The 22,637-nt window shown below is 37.7% G+C and overlaps 1 protein-coding gene across 7 annotated transcripts in view; it reads left to right on the top strand.

Moving 5' to 3' along the window:
* The window catches only part of ENAH (ENAH actin regulator), a 157,968-nt gene that overhangs the window by 65,310 nt on the left and 70,021 nt on the right, over window positions 1-22,637 (top strand). For 6 of the 7 annotated variants that reach the window (XM_024130635.3, XM_024130631.3, XM_024130633.3 and 3 more), the window contains exon 2: window positions 17,881-18,046. In XM_024130635.3, the coding sequence (XP_023986403.1) occupies window positions 17,881-18,046 (166 nt within the window). Of the gene's footprint in view, window positions 1-17,315; window positions 17,499-17,880; window positions 18,047-22,637 lie in introns of all 7 variants that reach the window. The other variant, XM_028488374.2, reaches the window with a different exon arrangement.

The raw sequence follows: 22,637 nt of genomic DNA, 5'->3' as shown, positions 1-22,637 counted from the left end.
CACGAACCCATGTCCCCTGCATCGGCAGGCGGACTCCCAACCACTGCGCCACCAGGGAAGCCCTTGAGTCTAGCTTTTATGTTTAAGTCTGTGATAATCTTGAATTAATTTTTTTGTATGGTGTGAGGTCTGGGTTGAGATTTATATATTCAGTTGTTCCAGTACTACTTACTGAAAAGACTATCTTTTCTCCACTAATATGCCTTTGTATCTTTGTAAAAAAAAAAATCAGTCCATATTTCTGGACTCTGTTTTGTTTCATTGATATATTTTGTCTATCTTGAAGCCAATACTGTACTCTCTTGTTTGCAGTAGCTTTGTGTCTTGAAATCAGATTGTGTTAGCTTTCTAACATTATTCTTCTTTTTTTCAAAGTTGTTTTGGATATTCTGTGTTCTTTGTATTTCCATATGAATTTTAGACTCAGTTAATTTCTACAAAAATGCTTCCTGGGATTTTCATTGGAATTGCATTTAATCCATAGATTAATTTGAGGGAGCCTTTATATCATAACAATATTGAGTCTTCCAATATATGAATGTGGTATATCTTTTTATTTAGGTTGTTTTTAATTTCTCTTACCAATGTTTTATAATGTTCAGTGTAGAGATTTTGCACATCTGATATTAAATTTATTCCTAAGTCAAATACTTGAATCCTGCAACCTTGCTAAATTCACTTATTAGTTAACAGTAGCTGCTTTGTGGATTTGCTAGGAATTTTTTTTAAATTAATTTATTTTTATTTTTGGCAACCTTGGGTCTTTTCTCTAGTTGCGGCGAGTGGGGGCTACTCTTTGTTGCGGTGCGCGGGCTTCTCATTGGGTGGCTTCTCTTGTTGCGGAGCACATGCTCTAGGTGCGTGGGCTTCAGTAGTTGTGGCACTCGGGCTCAGTAGTTGTGGATTGCGGGCTTAGTGGCTCCGTGGCATGTGGGATCTTCCCTGAACAGGGCTCGAACCCATGTCTCCGGCATTGGCAGGCGGATTCTTAGCCACTGTGCCACCGGGGAAGCCCGCTAGGATTTTTTATATAAATATTTGTTATCTGCAATTAGCAGGCATTACTTTTTCTGATCTTTTATTTATTTATTTGCCTTGGTGCAAAGGCTGGGAGTGCCACTATAGTGTTGAATAGAAATGGTGAGAAGGGCATTCTTGCCTTGTTCCTGATCTCAGGGGGAAGGAGTTTAGTATTTTACAATTAAGTATAATGTTAGTTATAGCTGTTTCTGTAGATGCTCTTTATCACATTAAGGAAATTCCCTTCTGTTCCTAGTTTGCTGAGAGCTCGTTATGACAGATAATGCATTTTAATCCAGTGCTTTTTCTGCATCTTTTGCAATGCACAGTTTTTCTCCTTTATTTTGTTAATGTAGTGAATTACTTTGTCTTTCAAATGTTAAATCAACCTTGCATTCCTGGGATAAACAATATTTAATTATTCTTTAAATATATTGCTAATTTTGATTTGATTTTTTTTTTTTTTTTTTTTTTTTTTTTGCGATACGCTCCGCGGCATGTGGGATCTTCCCGGACCGGGGCACGAACCCATGTCCCCTGAATTGGCAGGCGGACTCTCAACCACTGCGCCACCAGGGAAGCCCTGATTTGATAATATTTTGTTAATTTTCACATCTGTATTATGGAAGGACAATGTCATTTTATTTGTAATGTCTGTCAGGTTTTGGTATTAGAGTCATGCTGACATCATCAAACAAACTGGAAATGATTTCTATTTTCTGAGAGTCTGTATAAAATTGATGCTATGTTTTCCTTAGATATTTGATACACTTCACTAGAGCAACCATGTGTGTGGAGTTTTATTTGTGGGAAGCTCTATAATTTCTTTAATAGATAAAGTAATTTAGATTTTTTCTCATGTCAGTTTGCTTTTCAGGAATTTTTCCAGTTTCATCTGATTTGTCAGATTTGGTGGCATAACGCTGTTCATCAAATTCCCTTAGTATTTATTATCTTAACATTTGTAGAATCTGTAGTGGTAAGGCCTCTCTCATTCCTGATATTAGGTAATTTGTGTTCTCTCCTTTTCTTGATCAGTTTAGCTAGAAATTTTAATTTTTCTTACTGTTTTCTGTTTCACTGGTTTCTTTATTATTTTCTTTCTTCTACTTCCTTTGGGTTTTCTCTGTTCTTTTCTAACTTCTTAAGAGAGGGAAGCTTAGATATTTGGTTTTAGACCTTTCTTTTCTAATATAAGCATTTACAACTCTAAATTAACCACTAAGCACTGCTTTAGCTGCATCTCATGATTTTTGTCATATTTTCATATTGATTTAATTTGAAATATTTTCTGATTTTCTTGTGTTTCTTTCTCTGACCTATGAATCACTTAGAAGTGTGTTTTACCACCCCACCCCCCCAATTTATTTTAGGTATCCTAGTATGGTTAACTTCAAATTTAATTCCATTGTGGTCAGAGGACATCCTTTGCATGCTTTCAGTTATTTTAAATTTATTGAGAATTTTTTAATGGTCTAGTATATCATCTGGGTTGGTGATCATTACCGTGTGTACTTAAAGAATGTATATTCTGTAGTTGTTGGGTGTAATGCTTTTTAAATATCAGTTAAGTCATAGTAGTTAATAGTTTTCAGATTTTCTGTGTGTTCAGTATTTCTTCTTAAAATACATTTATTTATTTATTTTTGGCTGCGTTGGGTCTTCGTTGCTACACGCGGGCTTTCTCTAGTTGTGGCGAGCCGGGGCTACTCTTCGTTGTGGTGTGCGGGCTTCTCATTGCGGTGGCTTCTCTTGTTGCGGAGCACAGGCTCTAGGTGCGCGGGCTTCAGTAGTTGTGGCTCATGGGCTCTAGAGTGCGGGCTCAGTAGTTGTGGCACACGGGCTTCGTTGCTCCAGGGCATGTGGGATCTTCCCAGACCACGGCTTGAACCCGTTTCCCCTGCATTGGCCGGCGGATTCTTAGCCACTGTGCCACCAGGGAAACCCAAGTGTTCAGTATTTTTTAATGTACTTTATAAAGTATTGTCTAGTTTTATCAGTTACTGTCTAGTTTTATCAGTTAACTGAGAGGTGGTGTTAAAATTTGCAACTAATGTTTTGGAAATGTTGTTCTCTCTTTAATTCTGTCAGTTTTTTCCCCAGCTTTATTGAGATAAACTTGACATATAAGATTGTGGAAGGGGCTTCCCTGGTGGCACAGTGGTTAAGAATCCACCTGCTGATGCAGGGGACACGGGTTCGAGCCCGGGTCCGGGAAGATCCCACATGCCGCGGAGCAGCTAAGCCCACGAGCCACAACTACTGAGTGCACATGCCACAACTCTGAAGTCTGCGTGCCTAGAACCCATGCTCTGCAACAAAAGCCACGACAATGAGAAGCCCACGCAGTCCAACGAAGAGTAGCCCCTGCTCACCGCAACTAGAGAAAGCCTGCGCACAACAACGAAGACCCAACACAGCCCTGAATGAATGAATGAATAAATAAATAAATAAAATTAAATAAAGATTGTGGAAGTGTAAGGTGTTGATTTGATGCAGTGATATATTGCAAAGTAATAATTCAGTTTTTGCTTCATGTATTTTGAAAGTAATTAGATACATGCACATTTATGATTGTTGTATCTTTCTGGTGACTCGAACCTTTTATAGTTTTTACAACCAAATGAAAATAATGTGAGGCAGAAAACTTCAGGAAACAGGTGAAATCTCTAATCAGTTGCTTCAGTTCTTGTTAATGGGGGATTTGCTAGGTTAGGGAAGGTATGTGTTGCCAAGTGAAGTGTTTACCCATATTTTTCCTTCTGTCACTGACCATTTCTAAATATACTTACTTTTGTGACCTATCATGCTGTTAATGAAGGTTTAGGTTTGCTGGTGCACTGGGAGTTAATCTTTGAAAATTTCAGATCAATTAAAAAAAAGATAAGTGGGTAGATACAAGATATGAGCCTGTTGATTGTGTGCTGTTTATTGCGTGCTAAGGGGCATGTGAAATAGAGATTGTCTTGGGTTTTAAGTTTACATAAAACACTGTATTGTATATTTGAGGGTCGCTGAGAGATCTTAAAAGTTCTCATCACAAGAAAAGAAATTGTAACTGTGTGGTGATGGACTTACTGTGGTGTTCATCTTGCTATACACACACACACACACACACACACACAAATATCAAATCATTATGTTGTATACCTGGAACTAACATACTGGGGGAAGAAAGAAATTTAAGATCTTGGGGGACAGGCAAGAGGATGTGTGGAGGTGCTGTATTGGTTATTTATGGCAACACGATAAAATTACAGCAATATTTAGTGGCTTAAAACAACACACATTTATTATCACACAGTTTCTGTAGATTAGGAATTTGAGTACAGCTTAACTGGGTCCTCTGGCTCAGAGTTTCTCAACAATTGCTGTCAAGATGTTGGCCAGGGCTGCAGTCTTAACCAAAGTCATGGTGGGGGGGGTTGGGGAGGATCTTCTAAGCTCATTTACATAGTTACTGATTGAATTCAGTTGCAGGCAGTTGGACTGAGGGCCTCAGTTCCTCCCCACAGTTGGCCTGTCACGCCAGCCTTTCCCACGGGATGGAAGCCACAGTCTTTTTGTAAATGAACCCTGGAACTGACATTCCTTAACTTTTGCCATAGAATAGAAGCAAGTTGATGGGTGTAGCCCACACACAGGGGAAAGAGATTACACAAGGGCATGAATACCAGGTGGTGGAGATCATTGGGAGCCATCTTTTTTGTTGTGGTTGGGAGGAAGGAAGAAGATGCAAATTATTTCTTATAATTATACTTGTAATAGGAGCCAGAAACAGCAGGGAGAAATTATAAACCAAAGTTTATAACTAGGAAGCTAATGGTTGTCAGTGCAGCCCAAAGAGTTGTCTTATAAAAAGAAATAGGAGTAGCAAAGCATCTCAAATAACAAGACATAAACAAAACTTTAAATATTCGTTGTAACACGTTGGATTAATTCTAGACAATGTTATTGTTTGTGTTTTCTTTATTAACATAAAAATTTTGACATGTATTAAGACATAACCTTTAACCAAATGCAAGTGGGATTAATAAATACAGTCTTATTCCTTGATGGACAAAAATACTTTTTTACATTTTCATGTTTTCTTAATATTTAAAGCTATTATATATTTTAAAAATTGTGGTAAAATATATAATACAAAGTTTATGTGTTTTCACCATTTGTAATCACAGTTCAGTGGCCTTAAGTACATTCACATTGTTGTGTAACTATCACCACCAACCATCTCTAGAACTTTTTAATCTTACCAAACTGAAACTGTACCCGTTAAATAGTCACACCCCCTCCTTCCCTCCCCACAGCCCGTGAGAACCACCATTCTACCTTCTGTCTCTGTTAGTTTGACTACTGTCCTTTGTATAAGTGGAATCATACAGTATTTGTCCTTTTGTTTCTGGCTTATTTTAACTTAGCATTATGTCTTCAAGGTTCATTGTGTTATAGCACTTGTCAGGATTTTTTCCTTTCTAAGTCCGAATAATATTTTATTGTATGTATATACCACATTTTATTTATCCATTAACCTGTTGATGGACATTGGTGTTCCACCTTTTGGGTGAATAGTGCTGCTGTGAATATTGGTATACAAATATCTGTTCAAGTCTCTGCTTTGGGGGCTGTCTCAGAAGCTGCCTAGCACAGGTGGATATGAAAAGGAATTAGCTTTAAGTTTAATTCTGATGAAAAAGAGATCTATGGCAACAAGAGAGGTTTCTACTAGTTAAAAAATACAAGTGATAGATACCTAAGTAAGTTGTTTCATTAAACTTTACCAAGTTACAAATGGTGTTAACAGGTCTTTTTGTGAAAGACTGAGCTTTTCATAGAAAGTGTTCATAAAAAGTTTCACCAAAAAAACAAAAACAAAACCGTTTCATAAAAGTTTCATTTTGGTGACATTCCTGGTGGTGCAGTGGTTAAGAATCCACCTGCCAATGCAGGGGACACGGGTTCGAGCCCTGGTCTGGGAAGATCCCACATGCCGCAGAGCAACTAAGCCCGTGCGCCACAACTACTGAGCCTCTGCTCTAGAGCCCTCGAGCCACAACTACTGAGCCCGAGTGCCACAACTACTGAAACCTGAGCGCCTAGAGCCCGTGCTCCGCAGCAAGAGAAGCCACAGCAATGAGAAGCTGCACACCGCAACGAAGAGTAGCCCCCACTCGCCACAACTAGAGAAAGCCGGTGTGCAGCAATGAAGACCCAACACAGCCAAAAATAAATAATAAATAAATAAATTTATTTTTTTTTAAATTCCATTTTAATGACTGGTTTAAAGAATAATTAACTGTGCACTTACTGTAATTTAAGATGATGATGTTTATGGTATTTTAGAAAATAAACTACTACACCACGTGTCACTGGGTCTGCTGACCATTCACATTTTCTACAGTAATTTTGGATTCAGATTATAATTCAGGTGTGCCCAATTTTAGGAAAGTCAGCGACAGTAAATTAGCCACTTACCTAAGGTGAGATGTCTGGCAACTTGAACCGGCTAGAACTCAGCCATAAAATGGAACTTTCTTATACTGTACTTTTTTTCTTTTTTTAATTATCACTTCATCCTGCACCAAGTCTTTGATGCAGCAGAAATTTAGTGAGCTCCTAAGTAGGGGCTAAACACCAGCTACTGTTAAACATATCAGTAAAACACAGTCCCTCCTCTCTCAATCTAGTTGGCAAGACATTAGTAAACGATTATAGTGTTACCCCTAGTTCAGTCTGTATTCATATTTAGTCCTCTTCTTTGTTTTCATTTATCTGAAAGGATCTTATTTCTGTAGTTTTAGGTTGAAATTTTATCTTAATTTTCTAGTCAATACTTTACTAACTTGGATGAAAATAACTAAAGTTTCTTGTATTATTTCATTTTACCTATTCTTTTTGAAAAATGAGAGTGGTATTCCTCGTATTAGCTAGTATATTTTAGAGTTCATGTACTCCCTCTAATGCTAAATTGTTACATTGTATAGTAACAAAATCAGAGTGGTTAAAAATAATGGAATGGTGGGTGCTGTTCTACCATATGACTTGTTTTAAAAATCATGTTATATTTATATATTCTTCATTTGTGTGCATGCGAGTGTGTGTGTGTCTGTGTGTTGTGTGTGTCTAGTTTGATGTCTAAAAGGCTTCCCACAGATTTTGCCTTCATGTAATTCTTTGAAGAATGTTGAGGTTCAATTTGAAGGAAACTTTCCCTGAAGTATTAATTTTATGCATATGTTTTGTACTATCTTTAAAAAAAGTCTGTGATAGTCTAGATATGTTTTCGTAATAGTATAAGGTATAATTTTCTCTAGTGAAGTCTTCAAAAGAATCCTGGTTTATTTCTACAAGAACATCAATTTCAGCAAATATACAAATTCCCTTCCCTTAGCTTCAACAAATATAGCATGAAGTATAATGCAGAAATGATAGAAAACTTCTGAGGAGTTAATTTTATTGAACTAATATAATTGGTAGTTAGGTAGACTCTAGCTCTCTTGTTCAAGTAGAGTGACCGTTAAGTCCAGACTCTGAAGCAGACTGGCTGCTTTGAATCCCATTTCTGTCACTTCCTACAGTATGTTTGGTCAAATTAATTCACTTCTCTGTCTCAATTTCCTATCTGTGGAATGGGAATATTAACAAGTATCTACCAAATAAAGTTGTTGAATAAAAAATGAATTAATAAAGGCAAAGCACATAGAACAGTGTGTGGATCTTCTTAAGAATTATATGTATATTAGTATTTTTATTATTAGTATCATTATTATCATCACAACCCTGGCTCAGTAATTAATTATATATGTCACTTATTTGTCTCTGGGTTTTAAGTCTTTATTAATGTAAGGATATTTCTTTACGACTACAACTGGGGATATGTCAGTGTATACTAAATACTATAGCTAGTCAGAAATTAATAGATTTTCCCTCATTGATTTTGTTATGATTTTTGTGCTTGCAGTTAAGCAATACTTTGAAACATAGGCTCCGAAAATATTTATCTATGGATAGTTGTAGAGTACGGTCTCCTGAAACAGTTCGTTTTAATTTTTTAAAAGTAGCGTTTGCTTTTTTTTTTGTTAACTAGTCTTCTGTATCACAGGAAAGGCTGGAGGGCTTGATTGACCTGGGCTTCTCAGCAGCAGGCCAAGGCTCCTTCGGTACGTGCCCAGCCAGTTGCATGCAGAGGCAGGTTTCCATCCAAGATTTTCTGTCTTAGTAGTTTCTTAATTCTCTTTTTACTTCCTGCCCAATATGATTTCATTTTCTTTTCTCTCTACAAACCCTTATAAATTCCATCCTCGTTTTCTCCTCTCTCGTGGTTCTAGAATATCAAAAATAGTGGCATTTTCATTTTCTGTATTATTCCTCTCCAGGTGTATTGTGGGCAGAGGCAGGTTCTTTTTGTTGACCAAGTCACATTTATAGAATTTTTCACGTTCTATACTTATTCAAATAAGAGGTATTCATAATTAAAGTCAAATAGTACCATAAAGATTTTTTTTAAAAAGCTTACTCTTATTCCTAAACATGCATAACTGCATGTAGGAAGTGCCTCCTTCCAGGTACTTTTTCTACATAGTATTTTACCTAATGATTTCTCCTTTTTTTTTTTTTTTTTTTTTGTGGTATGCGGGCCTCCCTCTGTCGTGGCCTCTCCCGTTGCAGAGCACAGGCTCCGGACGCGCAGGCCCAGCGGCCATGGCTCACGGGCCCAGCCGCTCCGCGGCACGTGGGATCCTCCCAGACCGGGGCGCGAACCCGGTTCCCCTGCATCGGCAGGCGGACGCGCAACCGCTGCGCCACCAGGGAAGCCCTCTCCTTTTTTTTAAGAGACTTTTTCATCCTATGGGATAACCCAACAGATTTGCTGAAATGTTTACTAAAACATGCTATCTTGCTTTAGATGTATTGGTCATTTTCTGTGGTGACTGTGGATCTGTTATATGTTAGATTACAGTTGTACTTTGCACATGAATATAGATGTGGGATGAAGAGTTAAGGAGTGACATTGATATTTTCACCTTTTTAAAAAACCTTTTAGAGGTAGACATAGAGAATGGGCTTGGTGACATGGGGTGGGAGGGCGAAGCTGGGGCGAAGTGAGGGTAGCATCGACATACACACGCTACCGAATGTAAAATAGTTGGCTGGTGGGAAGCAGCAGCATAGCACAGGGAGGGTGCGACCTAGAGGGGTGGGATAGGGAGGATGGGAGGGAGGCTCAAGAGGGAGGGGATATGGGGACATGTGTATGCATATGGCTGATACGCTTTGTTGTACGACAGAAACTAACAGTATTGTGAAGCAATTATATTCCAATAAAGAGCTATTTAAAAAAACCCAGCCTTTTAGTATTTCGTAGATGAATGGTACACAACTCTGTGGTCTTTAGTGGAAATTTTGCCTTTCTACGTTATTGGAGCTACTGCCTCACAGATGGTTTTCTTGCCTTGAAGAAAATAAGTTTGTTTGCTGCCTTATTTGTATCTGCTGTTTGTCAGTGGCATTCACAGAGTTTTCCCGTATCCTTCAATCAGGGAGCCAGGATAGCAGCACCTAGCTGTTCTAGCAAGCAGCACCTGCCCCCCGCCGCCCCTGCCATTCTTAGCAAGTTTTTTGGTTTATGGATGGAATATGAAAGGAGAAAAGCTAGTTAGTATTTCACAAATGTAGCGTATAGTAGAAGCTTTTGTATGTAATGTGATCTGTACGGGTGATGATGGTTGGTTAATTGATCTCAAGCTTTTTTTTTTGTTAACTAGTCTTCTGTATCACAGGAAAGGCTGGAGGGCTTGATTGACCTGGGCTTCTCAGCAGCAGGCCAAGGCTCCTTCGGTACGTGCCCAGCCAGTTGCATGCAGAGGCAGGTTTCCATCCTGAAAAATGACATGTAACTTAGAGCATTTTAGTCTACTTTATGTTCATTTTGTGACTTTTTTTTTTGGTAAAGCTTTTAGTGTTAGTCTGGTGATGAGAAGTCTACATTATTTTTCTTTCCTGAAGCATGCCCATGTTTTATCTTCAGAGTTTGAGCTTTGGTTTCTTTAAAGTGGAGAGAGAACTTAAGATATATGCAAAGCATTCTCAGTATAGCAGTCTGCTAGACTTAGCTGATTCCCCAATCTTTTATGTATATCTTACAGTTTTTTTAGTGACTCATCTTGATAGGAACTTAATTTTCATAGAATTTCTATATATTCACATTGTAGCCCTTTATATAATATTTAAATTGCATAATTACAGTACAGGTACAATTGGAATGAATATATTTGGTCACAAACACAGCTGACTTCTTAATAAGTACACAGCCTAACTGGGAGCAGAAGAGTGCGGGGCAATGAGAATAGTTTACTAGCTCAGAGCTGAGTGTTTTGAGTGCTAATGGTATGTTTGATAGATGGAAAGGAGAAGGTCTGAGATTGTCCATTTGGGCATTGGAAGTCAGAAAAGGGAGCTTTCACTGGTATGTTTTGGGGCTCTTACTCAAAGCTTATGGATTTTTACTTTTTACATTTAATATTGCTCACTACTTTCCAAGTTAGTACTTCAACAAATCTTAATTAGGAGAGATGAAAAGATACAATGCCGACCTTTCAGGGGTTTAATATGATGTGGTTGGAGACATGATATGCATAGTGTATCGTGAGAACCCAGAGAGTGAGTTCCTATTATATATTGAGGGAGAGAGGAAAAGCTTTCAAGAGGATGTTACACTTGTGTCTAAATTCTGCAGAACTGTCAGTATTAGGCGAGGAGGAAATGTGCAGGTAGGTTAGGTACAGGGCGTGTGCAAAGGTGTAGATATATGGACAGATATGGCATAATTGTTATTGCTGTAGTGAATACTGATGTGCCCCCAGTGTGCCCCCAGTGGTGGGATGTGCCACCAGGAGCAGGATGGTAGAATGGTGTCTTGTACACATTTCATGCTACAAGTATTTGAAAGAAAGTATGAATGTTGAGAAAGACAGAGGCCAAATCACAGTAGACCCCTTGTGCCATGCTATGAAGCCAAAGTTTATCCTGAAATGAGTCTTTAGAGTGTCTTAAGCAGAACAGTGATGAGATTTGATTTAGAAAAATTTCCCTCCGGAAGCACTGGGAAGGAGGAGTAGAATTGCAGTCAGGGACACCAGTTAGGAGACTTGAAATAATCCAGATGAGAAAGTAGAGACGGCCCAAATTAAAGCTTTTGAGCATTGTGAGCAAAGGGAACTAAGGAATTTAGAAGTTTTTAGGAAGTAGAATTGACAGGCCTTGGTGACAGAGTGCCTGGCAGGGTGAAGGGCAGGGAGGATGCTGGTGTGACCCCTAGGTTTGCAGGATGGCTAGAGTCTAGAGTGGTGAACTGAGAGAAAAAGCCTTCTATTTGTGACTCCTCTAGTGCTTAACACAATACAGGGCATGCTATTTATTGCTTACTTTCCTATTTGAAGAAAATACATGTTTATTAGTCCCGATTTGAGTGCATAATCTTATAACTCAAGGAGGCCATGGAATGCAGGTGTGAAAAATAATTGTGGAATTGAATTGAAATCAAATTATGTTTAAGCCTCTTTAATGCTTGAAATGTTATAAAATGACAAGCTTGAGCAAAAAAAATTGACATCAGAGAATAAGATGGAAATACTGTCTTTAAAATTACCAACTTTTTAAAAAAAAATTAATTTTATTTGTTTATTTTTGGCTGCTTTGGGTCTTCGTTGCTGCGTGCGACCGGCGGGGGCTACTCTTTGTTGCAGTGTGCGGGCTTCTCATTGCGGTGGCTTCTCTCGGTGCTGAGCACGGACTCTAGGCACGCAGGCTTCAGTAATTGTGGCTCGCGGGCTCTCGAGCACAGGCTCAGTAGCTGTGGCGCACGGGCTTATTAGTTGCTCCGCGGCATGTGGGGTCTTCCTGGACCAGGGCTCGAACCCGTGTCCCCTTGCATTGGCAGGCGGATTCTTAACCACTGCGCCACCAGGGAAGCCCTAAAATTCCCAACTTCTTTGTGTAATTTCTTTCTTAATATTTTATCTTCTGAATAACTGACATCTTGATTCACAGAGTGACTCAGTATCATAACAGACAAGATGCTAATTCTCTTTCTTAGCGTAAACTCTCTAAGTCGTAGGTAGTATAGCAGAGGTTATTGTATAGACCTTGATAACTTACTGCAGACTAGGCTCTGTCATTCGAAGATAAATGACATTCTCCTTTTCAAAGATGATGAATACATTTTTATATGTATGTAAAAATAAATTAATTGGGACCATGACTTCCAGTAGTGACATCCTTTACAGCATGTCACATACTACTTTGGGAGTATCAGTAAAATGCTAGGTGACATAATTTTTCTCTTGCCTTTGGTTGTCCCCTCCTTCCCCTTCTCCGTCTTACCTACTAGCAAATCCTGTCTCCTGTGCTTCTGACATACATATATATCCCACATGCTTCCGTCTCCTTTATTTCTAGTCTGGTCCACATCTCACTATACACACGTCTCACACTGGTCTTCATGCTTGCATTCTTGTTTTCCATGCCACCTTCCTGAATCCCTTCTCTTTATAGTAGCCGGAGTCATCTTTTAAAAGTGTAAGTCATGTTCTGCTTAAAGCCCTCTCGCGGCTTCCCAATGCACTTGGAGTAAAATCCTAACTCCTTCCTGTGGCTCAGATATTACCTCCGCGGAGAGTCCTCCTGGTGGAAAAATTAATGAATACTGTGGGAGGGGAGGGAGCAATTAATTCTGGCTTTGGGGACTCCAGAAAGGCTTAACAGAAGGAATGGTATTTGATCCGGGTCCTGATGATCCAATTCTTGAGTAGGATTTTGTTAAATGAAATTATGTACTGAACGAGAATTTAAACAATGCCTACTCTGTGCCTAGGCACTGCATGTTCATGCTTTCTTTGACAAGTAATGGTTACTTGGAAAGGAAGTTGCTATTTTCAAAGACTTGGCTTTATTGCAATCTCAGTTAACAGCATAGACAAGAATAGCCAAGGGATCCTTACTCTGCTTAAATACCAGGAACCGTTTCATTCACAGGTAACCTATAAAAATAAAACTGGGCCAGCATTTTCTACCATCATATATACCTGTTCAGGAAATTTGACTATATTCAGAAATGAATTTTTACAAAGCCACAAAATTGGATTGTAGTGTCATGGTTTTTATACTTTTTTAAAAAATCAGCTGTCTTTAGCCTTCTAATGCCATATTTCATTTTTTAAAAAATCAAAATTAACATCAGGAAAATGAGGTATAATCAGTTACATATACCATTTGCATTTGGTCATAAAATGAAATTTTTGTTGATAACTAATTTACTGCCTGATCTTCACAAAAGTACAGCTCAGTAATTTACTAATTTAATCTTTTACGTACTTCCTTTACTGACTCAGAATATTGAAGGCTTTGACTAGGTATTCATTTTGAGCCTCGTTATAATTCAGGTAGGATGATAATATAAAGATTATAAAATTTTTGTCTTTTTTACTGTGCTTGTTTAGATCTTTATTTTCTTTAATTTTTCCCCCTTTTTGACTCTTCAGTAGCTGTGGTTCTTAAATCTTGCCTTCCTTCCATGTTACTTTTCCCTGAAAAACTGCACGTATGTGAATTTCTGAAATTTCATCTTTTCAGAAATTCACTCATTGACTTTCTCATCTAAAAATCCTTCTAGATAAAGTTGGCAATTCTTACCAGAGGAACCTCTAAGCTGACCTGTCACTGCTCTAGTGCCTGTATATGCACCAACGTACAGGCAGTTCTGTTGTGACTCAGGCCAGTCATATAGTTATACATATAAAGCAGGCAGGCTTATAAGTATTTCACTGGGCCAGGGAGAAATGGAGAAAAAAAAAAGTGGGTAATGTAGAGAATTGTATGGAAAGCTAATTATTATATTTATAGTATATTACATTGTATTTTGAGATTTTTAAGTTCCAGGACATCTCCATTTTAGTAAGTTATGGTGGTCACCTACCTTACCCTGAAATCTCCTACCTGGCAAGTAGGCCAAAATACTGTCAACCCTATTCTGTATTGATTCATCCAGTCAGTTTTTGAAGTTTATGGGTTTGTGAAATCCAAAACTGGGTACCACTAGATTATTTTGTGCATACCTGTAATTTGGAGTTGGTATATTGAGTGGGAGTTTTCTTCTCAAATCAACAGTCTGTTCTCTTTTTTTTTTTTTTTGATACAAACTGGGTGTCCAACAATTCAACTGAATTCAAACACTAACTTTCTGGAATTAGTACAAGATGCCATAGGTTGAGGGCTCAGTCCCACAAGACTGCTCCCACTTTAGACCTGGCTGCTGTCAACTGAAATACAAAAAGTACAACGTGACAGTAGTGAGTTAAGTAGTGAGTAAGTTTTATCTGGGACCAAATGGGAACTATAGCCTGGGAGACAGCTTCTCAGAAAGCTCTGTTCCGAAAAGATAAGGGGGAGGTCAGTATCTATGGGATTTTGGCGAAGGAGGATCAATCAAGCACACATTTTGGCAGAAGGTTGCTGCTAGTCACGAGGAGCAGATGTCTCTGTTAATGATTTTAGTGCTTGTCTAGATGTGAGAAGATGCAAGGAATTGGGCTCATGAAGTCTTCTGAAAATACCTAACTATCTGAAGGCCTGTTCTGCCAGTTTTTCCTAGAGCACAGAGTGCCTCGTTCCTGATCTCCACCCCGAACTCCTTTCAGGGGGTGTTGAAGGTCAGTGACTCCAGTGGTTTAGTGGTTTAATTTTTGTAGAACCAGATGGCAAGTGACAATTTTTAGTTGGCACTGCCAGTGGGGTACTTAGGTTACCCACACTTAGGCCCGGCTGACTACAAATTCGGGGGTTCCCAGGACTCCCCTTCAGTCTCGATAGTTTGTTAAAATGACTCCCAGAGCTCAGGAAAGTGTTTTACTTACCATTACTGGTTTATCATAAAGGATACAACTCAGAAACAGCCAGGTGGAAGAGATGTATAGGGCAAGGAATAGAGAGCTTCTAGGCCCACTCTAGGCATGCCACCCAACCAGCACCTGGATATGAGCTCGATTGGGTGTTTTTACGGAGATTTCATCATGTAGGCATGATTGATTAAATCATTGGCCATTGTGAGTGAGACCAGTCTCCGGCCCTTCTCTCCTGCCCAGAGGTGGGGAAGGGGTGAGACTGAACATTTCTACCCTCTGATCTTGGCTTTGCATTTCTGGTACCCAGCCCCCATATGGAAGCCTAGAGTCATCTGATTAGCATACCAAAGACACTTACTGCTCAGGAGCTGCCCAGGGTTTTAGGAGCTCTGTTCCAGGAACCTGACAAAGACCAAATATTTTTTGTTATACCATAGGATGTGTGTCTGTAGTTGAGGAGAGGTCCTCAGGTGTGTGGAAAGGAATGGAAAGACTTGGCTTGGTCGCTAAGAGCCCACTGGACAGTGCCATTCCTTCCTGGCTGGGCCTTGCCTTGGCTTCTCTGAGTGCCGGCTGCCTTGTAAGAACTACAGGGTTGTTTGGGGCTTAGCTTGTATCTCCACAGCTTGCCACATAACCCGTGTGGCTCTGACTGTACCTCCAGTAACACTTCAGCTCTTACCCACATCTTATTTGCTTCTTCCCTTTAACCTTGGCTTCTCTTGGTGCTTCTTGGTTTTGTTTAGAGTTAGATTTGTATCCTTAACATCTCAGTTTGAAGATTTCTTTTCATCTTCATTAGAAAACTAATCAACCAGTTTTTGTATTTTTGGCCTTTCTTGTCTACTTTGATACGTTCATTTAGAGATGTCTTTGTTTCTGTGGTTATAGGGAAATTGAAGCGACCAGACATTTGCTTGCTGACTAAGTGGTTTATATATATCTTGAGTAATTAAGCATTAGTCAGAGCTATTCAGTTAACTCGGTGCTTCAGTAATTTGGAATGTCTCCGGCATCCCACTGTAGAGCAATGAGGAAGAAAACGGTGGAGGAAAAAGTTGGGACATTTTATTTAACTCTCCTGGTTTTAGATTTCCTACGTATCTTTTGTAACTTTTTTTTTTTTTTTTTTTTTGAGGCATGAAATGACCTGATTTATAAAATAGGGGTTCAACTATTGCTTTAGCTTCTATGATCCCAGTGGAACTTCTTGAAGAGACATAATTTCTTGAACCTTGGGGAAACATCGTGTATGACCAAAACCATTAATTTTCGAACTGGAAAATACTGTTCTGTATTAATTTACAGATTTGTTTATTGAGTTGTTATTTACAGTTAGTTAGTAAATTTGTTTCTTGGATTATATGCTGTAAGAGGCACTTTGCCTTAGCTTGTTTCTTTCTATAGGGTTATGTAAATTTTGTCCCTTAACAAGTATTTTTGTTGTGAGCGATGAAGAGATTTCAACTGCTGTGCTGACAAAGGCTCTTTAATCAAGCTTTTAAAAATAATTCAAGCTTTAGTCATTGCCTCGTTTTTACTCCCAGAACTAATTTACTAAAAAAAATTCGGTGCAGCATAAAAATTTAGACAGTACCACTGGGTTTATTTCAGTGTTTGTGCTGCACAGGTATTGTTACAAGTTTTTGTAAGATTTAGCTAATGGAAAATTACAAGCATTTATAACCCCACTGTTCTGGGTGGTTTTATTGCTCGGTGCTGTGACCTCTTTAGGTCTCCCATGATCTTCTGTCGTCAAGTCACACAACAAGTCTAGTAAAGCACATACATATACTGTTGAGAGATGGGCCAGAAGTGTGGGTAAGAAGGGAGGGCATGAAAGCGACTTTTTGTTTCACAGAAATGTTGGGGAAGAACCCACATGATTTACTGTTTAAAATCTTGAAGGCTAAAATTGGTGGAATGAGCAGTGCTTTCGTTCAAGATGGGGTTGGCTGAGCTACTTAGCATCTCCATTAACAGCGGCTTAAGCGTCAAGATTAAGTCTTCTGTATGGAGATTGAGTCATTTTAATTCGGTTAATAGTCAGCATGGAGTTAATATACCTGTTCTGTAGTTCACTTTTGGTATTTCATTAAAAAAAATAACATATGGTATAAAATAAAGCAAAATTCCAATCAGTCTTTTTTACCCAGTATTATTTTGGAATATATTTGAAAGATGAAACTATTGCTTAATATAGAATTAAGATCATCTCTACATTTTATTTATTCAGGTATCTCAGTTTCACTTGGTAACAAATAATTGAGATGAAGCTGAGATTTAAAGATTCTATCATGGAGTTGGTCTTCTTTTCTTCAATATTTATTTGTGAAGCTTAGAATTTAACATCTAGAAGAATCCTTGGAAATAATCTTATTTTACTTTTTCATTTTTAAGTGAAGAAATTTGAAACATAAGATGTTATCTTGCCTGAGTGGAGTCAGGGACTACTCAGTCACGGTGCTGTCCATTGCTTGCTAGTGGCCACTCCATATCTCGGGGCAGAAGAGCCTAGCAGAATTTGTTATATAGACCTTGAAGCAAGCCTGATGATAAAAGTAATTTTGCCAGTAAAGAGAGGTAATCATAAACAGTTCACCAATATTATAAACATATGTATACAGTCAAATAATGATTGTATTTGTAGTTATATTCAGTTTAATGAATGTATTAGATCCTCAGATTTAGAAGAAAATGTTTCTTATGTCTAAGTGCTCTTTGTGGATCCTGATCTCTTTTGGTCCCTCATTACAGTTCATTTTTTGGTCTGTCTTCCCCATCGGACTCTACCCATAAGAGCAGGAAACCTCTGTCTTGTTCATTGTTGCTGTTTCTAGCACCCAGTAAAGCTCTAATTGTTGACCAACTGCTCGGTTAGCTAACTCTGGTTTATATGGCTATGTGGGAAGCTTAGCATATTTTAAGTATCTTAAAAGTTTGCTTTTCTTCCCCCCCACCCCAGTGAACAGAGTATCTGTCAGGCAAGAGCTGCTGTGATGGTTTACGATGATGCCAATAAAAAGTGGGTGCCAGCTGGTGGTTCAACCGGGTTCAGCAGAGTTCATATATATCATCATACAGGCAACAACACATTCAGAGTGGTGGGCAGGAAGATTCAGGACCATCAGGTAAGGGTCTATTAAATTCTTAACGTTACCTAGTATTACACAAGGACTTGATACATTCGGCAAAATAAAGAAGTACTTTAAAATTATAGACAAAAGAGTCTCTATGGGAAAAAGGATATAGGTTTGCCTTCCCACCCTCTCCACCTTTTATAAAGCCTGAATTTAGATGAGGATTTAGAACTAATTGTTCAAGAATATAAATCTGAGTTTTTCAGTTATGAATATTCTTTAGATGGTTTGGCTTTCAAACTAGCTAGGTTTTGGAATCCACAGTAAATTTAAGACAAACTAAAATGTGAAATACACTTAAGTAGCAGAGTGTGTTTAAGGAATTCATTTCCCACCAAAGATATGGGGTATGGGATTATAGGAAGGAGTTCAAAATGTAAGTAGTTTCATACAATATTGTTAAATTCATATACGATAGAAAAATTGTAGGTATTAAGGTTGCCAGAATAGTTAGGCTTTTGTAATTCATGTCTGCCATGACAACTAAGCTTTTACTGATTCCCTGCTCTGGATTTCTTAGAAAGGTGACTGGATTATCTGATTACTTGAGTTCTTGGGCCTTAACAGATCAGGAGCAGTAGATAGAGGAAAATACAAATAGGGTCTTGCTAGCATTAAGTATATACTAATAGCAGTGAGGACTTTTATAAAGAACAGATTTACAAAATACTTTTTTTTGGCTCTGGTAAGATGGTAAAATCAACCAATGTTAAGCATATGCAGGAAAAATGTAACACATTTCCAGCTGAGTTCTTACTAAAGAAAGGTAGGTCCCTGCATTTCCACTAGGAGACAGGGTGGTGTAGTGTGGGGTGGCTAGATGCTGCAGCAGCACTGTGTTTGGGGATGGAGATTATGAACTGGTAGTTTCCAGGGACTTAGATTTTGTGGCCTGTGAGAGGCTGGGCTTTGAAACCAGTATCTCTGCGTAAAGCTGAGCCTCTTCAAGGGGCTGCACGCCATAAAGAGAGGGCTTAGAAAAATCCTCCTAATCAACACAGGTAGGCAAAGGAGTTTGTTTCTGTCTGAGCTGGTTTAGGAGCTCCTCTGAAAAATGAGAACCTCCAACTTCACTTACACAACTCCAGTCAAGAAATTAACCAATACTGGTTGCAGGCCAGTGAAACTCCTAGGGCACCTGGCAAAAACAAATGCATTGCTCCCCTGGAGAGGAACTTCTAAAGACCTGAATCAGTTTGTGGAAAGGCAGGTCACTGAATTTAGCAAGTTTAACTATTAGTACTAACTGTCCCAGCCTGCCCTCTGTACTCTCAGGTTCCCTTCTCTTTCCTGTGCCCTCGCCCCCACCCTGTTCTTTCTCCTCCCCAGCCGCCCTCCTTTGGCTCTCTGTGCCTGTTGCTCAGCCCTTCTCTGGTCTCCAGTCTCTGTACCAAGAACCCTCTCTCCCTGGGGGGTGTCCAGGTTGTTCTGAGTACTTTCTCTCCCCTTTGTCTTTCCTCCAGCAAAGTGTCCCAGCAGTGAGTTAGGCCAGAGACAAATTGAATACTTCCTAAGATGATACTATAGAGAAAAACTAGAAACTGGACAACTAGAACTTTGTAGAAATTATTGAACATTTTAAACACAACATTCCAAACTAGTAGCTGTAAAATAAATTTTTGGTAAATTCGGTGAATTGGTCATTTGATAACACTGATGAACAAACCTAAAAGTATCTAAATATTGGCAAAAAAGAAAATGAATATTTAAAAATAATTGGATCAAATCATTATTTGTAAACTTGAAATGAATATAATGTTATATGTCAGTTATACCTCAACTGAAAAAAAATGAGAAATCTGTGTAAGTCAGGAAATTTCCATATGAAATACTGAAATTTTTATTCATAAGAGAAGTAAACTATCCTATGACTTCCAGTTTTGACAAATGGAGTGTTTCTTAAAATACTGGAAATTTAAAAACACACTTCGAAATAATTTGTGACACTAAGAGGAAATCATTATGAAGATTAGAAAATGTTTAAAAATTTAAAAAAACCAACCTGGATCTGAGTGACAAGATATTACATATAGAAACCTGTGGGATGTCTAAGTTGCCCTTAGATGGATCACCCACCCCCCGTCCCCCTGTTTATTCTCATATCTGCAAATCTGTTTCTGTTTTGTCGTGTTTGTTCGTTTGTTTTGTTTTTTAGATGCCTCATGTAAGTGAAATCATAGCGTATTTGTCTTTCTTTGTCTGACTTTTTCAGCATGATACCCTCTAGGTAGATGGACAAATCTTAATGGCATATAATAAGCAAACCCAAAAAAGCAGAAGGAAATACTAAAAATAAAAGAAAAAAATAACTAAATAATAAATAGAAATTATTAACACAAAAGCTGCTTCCCTGAATAAATTGACAGAATCAAACAAAAAAATTAAAAGTTATAAATAAACAATATTAGGGTTGGAAAGAGATATGATATCACTAGTTATAGTAAGGAAATAAATTATAATATTATGAACAGCTTTACACTAATAAATGGGCCATTTTGTAGAAAAATATAATTTACCACACCTGGCAGAAAAGTATAGAAACATAATAGACCTCAATCATAAAATGTATAAGTAGTTAATAATCTACCCCCAAAAGTTTTAAAAAAAGGAGGGCATCCAGAGCATTTATAAACAAAATCTAAAAACCTTCAAGCTATTACCTGTTTTATGTAAACGGTTCTAAAGAAGAGTGTTTTATGAGGCTAGTATAATTTTGATATCTGAGACATAGAAGAGCCATTTGAGAGAGAAAACTTACAAGCATGTTTCACTTAAGAACATTGATATAGATATAAAAGTCCTCAATAAGATATTAGCTGACCAAATGCAACAATGTATATGGGGGAAAAAAAAGACCACCACTTGACCAAATAGGATTTATCTTTTTATCTCAGTAAGGTAAGGGTAGTTTAACATTAGATAACCTATTAATTTGCTAGGAGAAAACCTATAAGAAACAAGAGTCTCAGGAAAAACATTGATAAAATTAAAATCCATACATAATAATTCTCAGCATGTTTGGCATAAAAATGAGTTTTCTTAAGCTGATAAGGATGACTAATATAAACATACAGCAAACATCTTACAAGGCAGTTCAGTGTTGGAAGGATTTCCATTAAACTCAGGAATAAGTTTGAGGATTTTGGCTTTAATCATCTTCATTTAGTATTGCAGAAGAGGTAACCTAGTAATATGAAGATGAAGAAATAGAAGCAATAAGGATTGAAAAGGAAGAAACAGAGCTGACCTTATTCGCTGATGATATAATTATCTACGTAAAAAATTCCCAAGAGTATCTGCAGATAAAATATTAGAACTCATAAGATTGTTCAGCAAGGTTGCTGGATATAACATCAGTATATAAAAATCAGTAGCATTTTTGTAGAACTAACGATAAACAAATTGAAAATATAATTTTATACAGATACTGCTTAAAGTAACAAAAATGATAAAGTACCTAAGAATAAATCTAATAAATAGTTGGTTTCTTTTCATTCCAGAGTACCTTTTTTCATTTCTTAATGGTTATCAGTCTGTTCTAAGTAGAAACATATTAGTATAATTTATTAAACAACATCTAAACTTTCTCTACTAAGAGCCATTAAAAAAAATGACCCACCATTTATTTGTAAAATTGAGTATGTACAAATTATATACATATATATGAAAAGCTACCATTTTCTCCTTAATACTTGAGTGCTTATTATGTTCTAGACACTGTAGTTAGGTTTTATATAGATAATAATTCCTGACATTGAAGAACAATGCAGTAAAGAATGGGATATTATGCATGTAAGGAAAACACAGTTAGTTGTTTCATTTATGACAAATCATTGCACAGCGAGGGCATAAAAGAATGATCACTTTGTTGAGAAGATGGGGAAGAGGGTTGTGGATGACTTCATAGACAAGATGAGCTATTGAGCCACGTCAGAAGGAAGTATAGATGTTTAACTGCACGGTTTAATCTGTTATGATCAGGCTAAAAATGGATGGGTGTGTGTAGGATGGAAATCACTGATCTAGATGCAAGCTCATTGGGTTTGAAGTATTAGGATTATGAAGAAGTCCAAACCTGATAACATCCTTAGTGAGCATCCAATAAACAGTTATTATTATATGAAGGTATATGCATCCCCCTTGACTTTGAAAGCTTTTTGAGATTATACAGCTTTGTCAGTCCTTGAAAGAATCAAATGAAATAATTTGTTCACATTTTTAAATTTCTATATTGGAAAAAGTGAACTAATTAATGATTTAGATAATTCTCTTTTGATTCCGGTAATATTTTCCTCAACTTTTTCTAATATTCTGTCACTGAACAAGTTGAAAAAGTGAACATAACTATCTTTTTTGCCTGCCCTTTTAACCTATTTGCCAAGCAGGGATATATATAGATTGACCTTAAAATTTGGTTTATAATTTTCTGGTAATGTTAAATTCTAGCTTTGGGTTTCTAGTAGCTAAAGATTTGTGACCTCCCCATCCCCCTGCCCGATATGTATAGAAATCATATGGTAAGAGGCGATCATATCTTTTTTTTTTTTTTTTTTTTTTTTTTTTTTTTCGGTACGCGGGCCTC

Source organism: Physeter macrocephalus, chromosome 4, assembly GCF_002837175.3.
Source record: "Physeter macrocephalus isolate SW-GA chromosome 4, ASM283717v5, whole genome shotgun sequence".
In the NCBI taxonomy this organism is placed as follows: domain Eukaryota; kingdom Metazoa; phylum Chordata; class Mammalia; order Artiodactyla; family Physeteridae; genus Physeter; species Physeter macrocephalus.
This window is presented reverse-complemented; position numbering and strand designations above follow the sequence as displayed.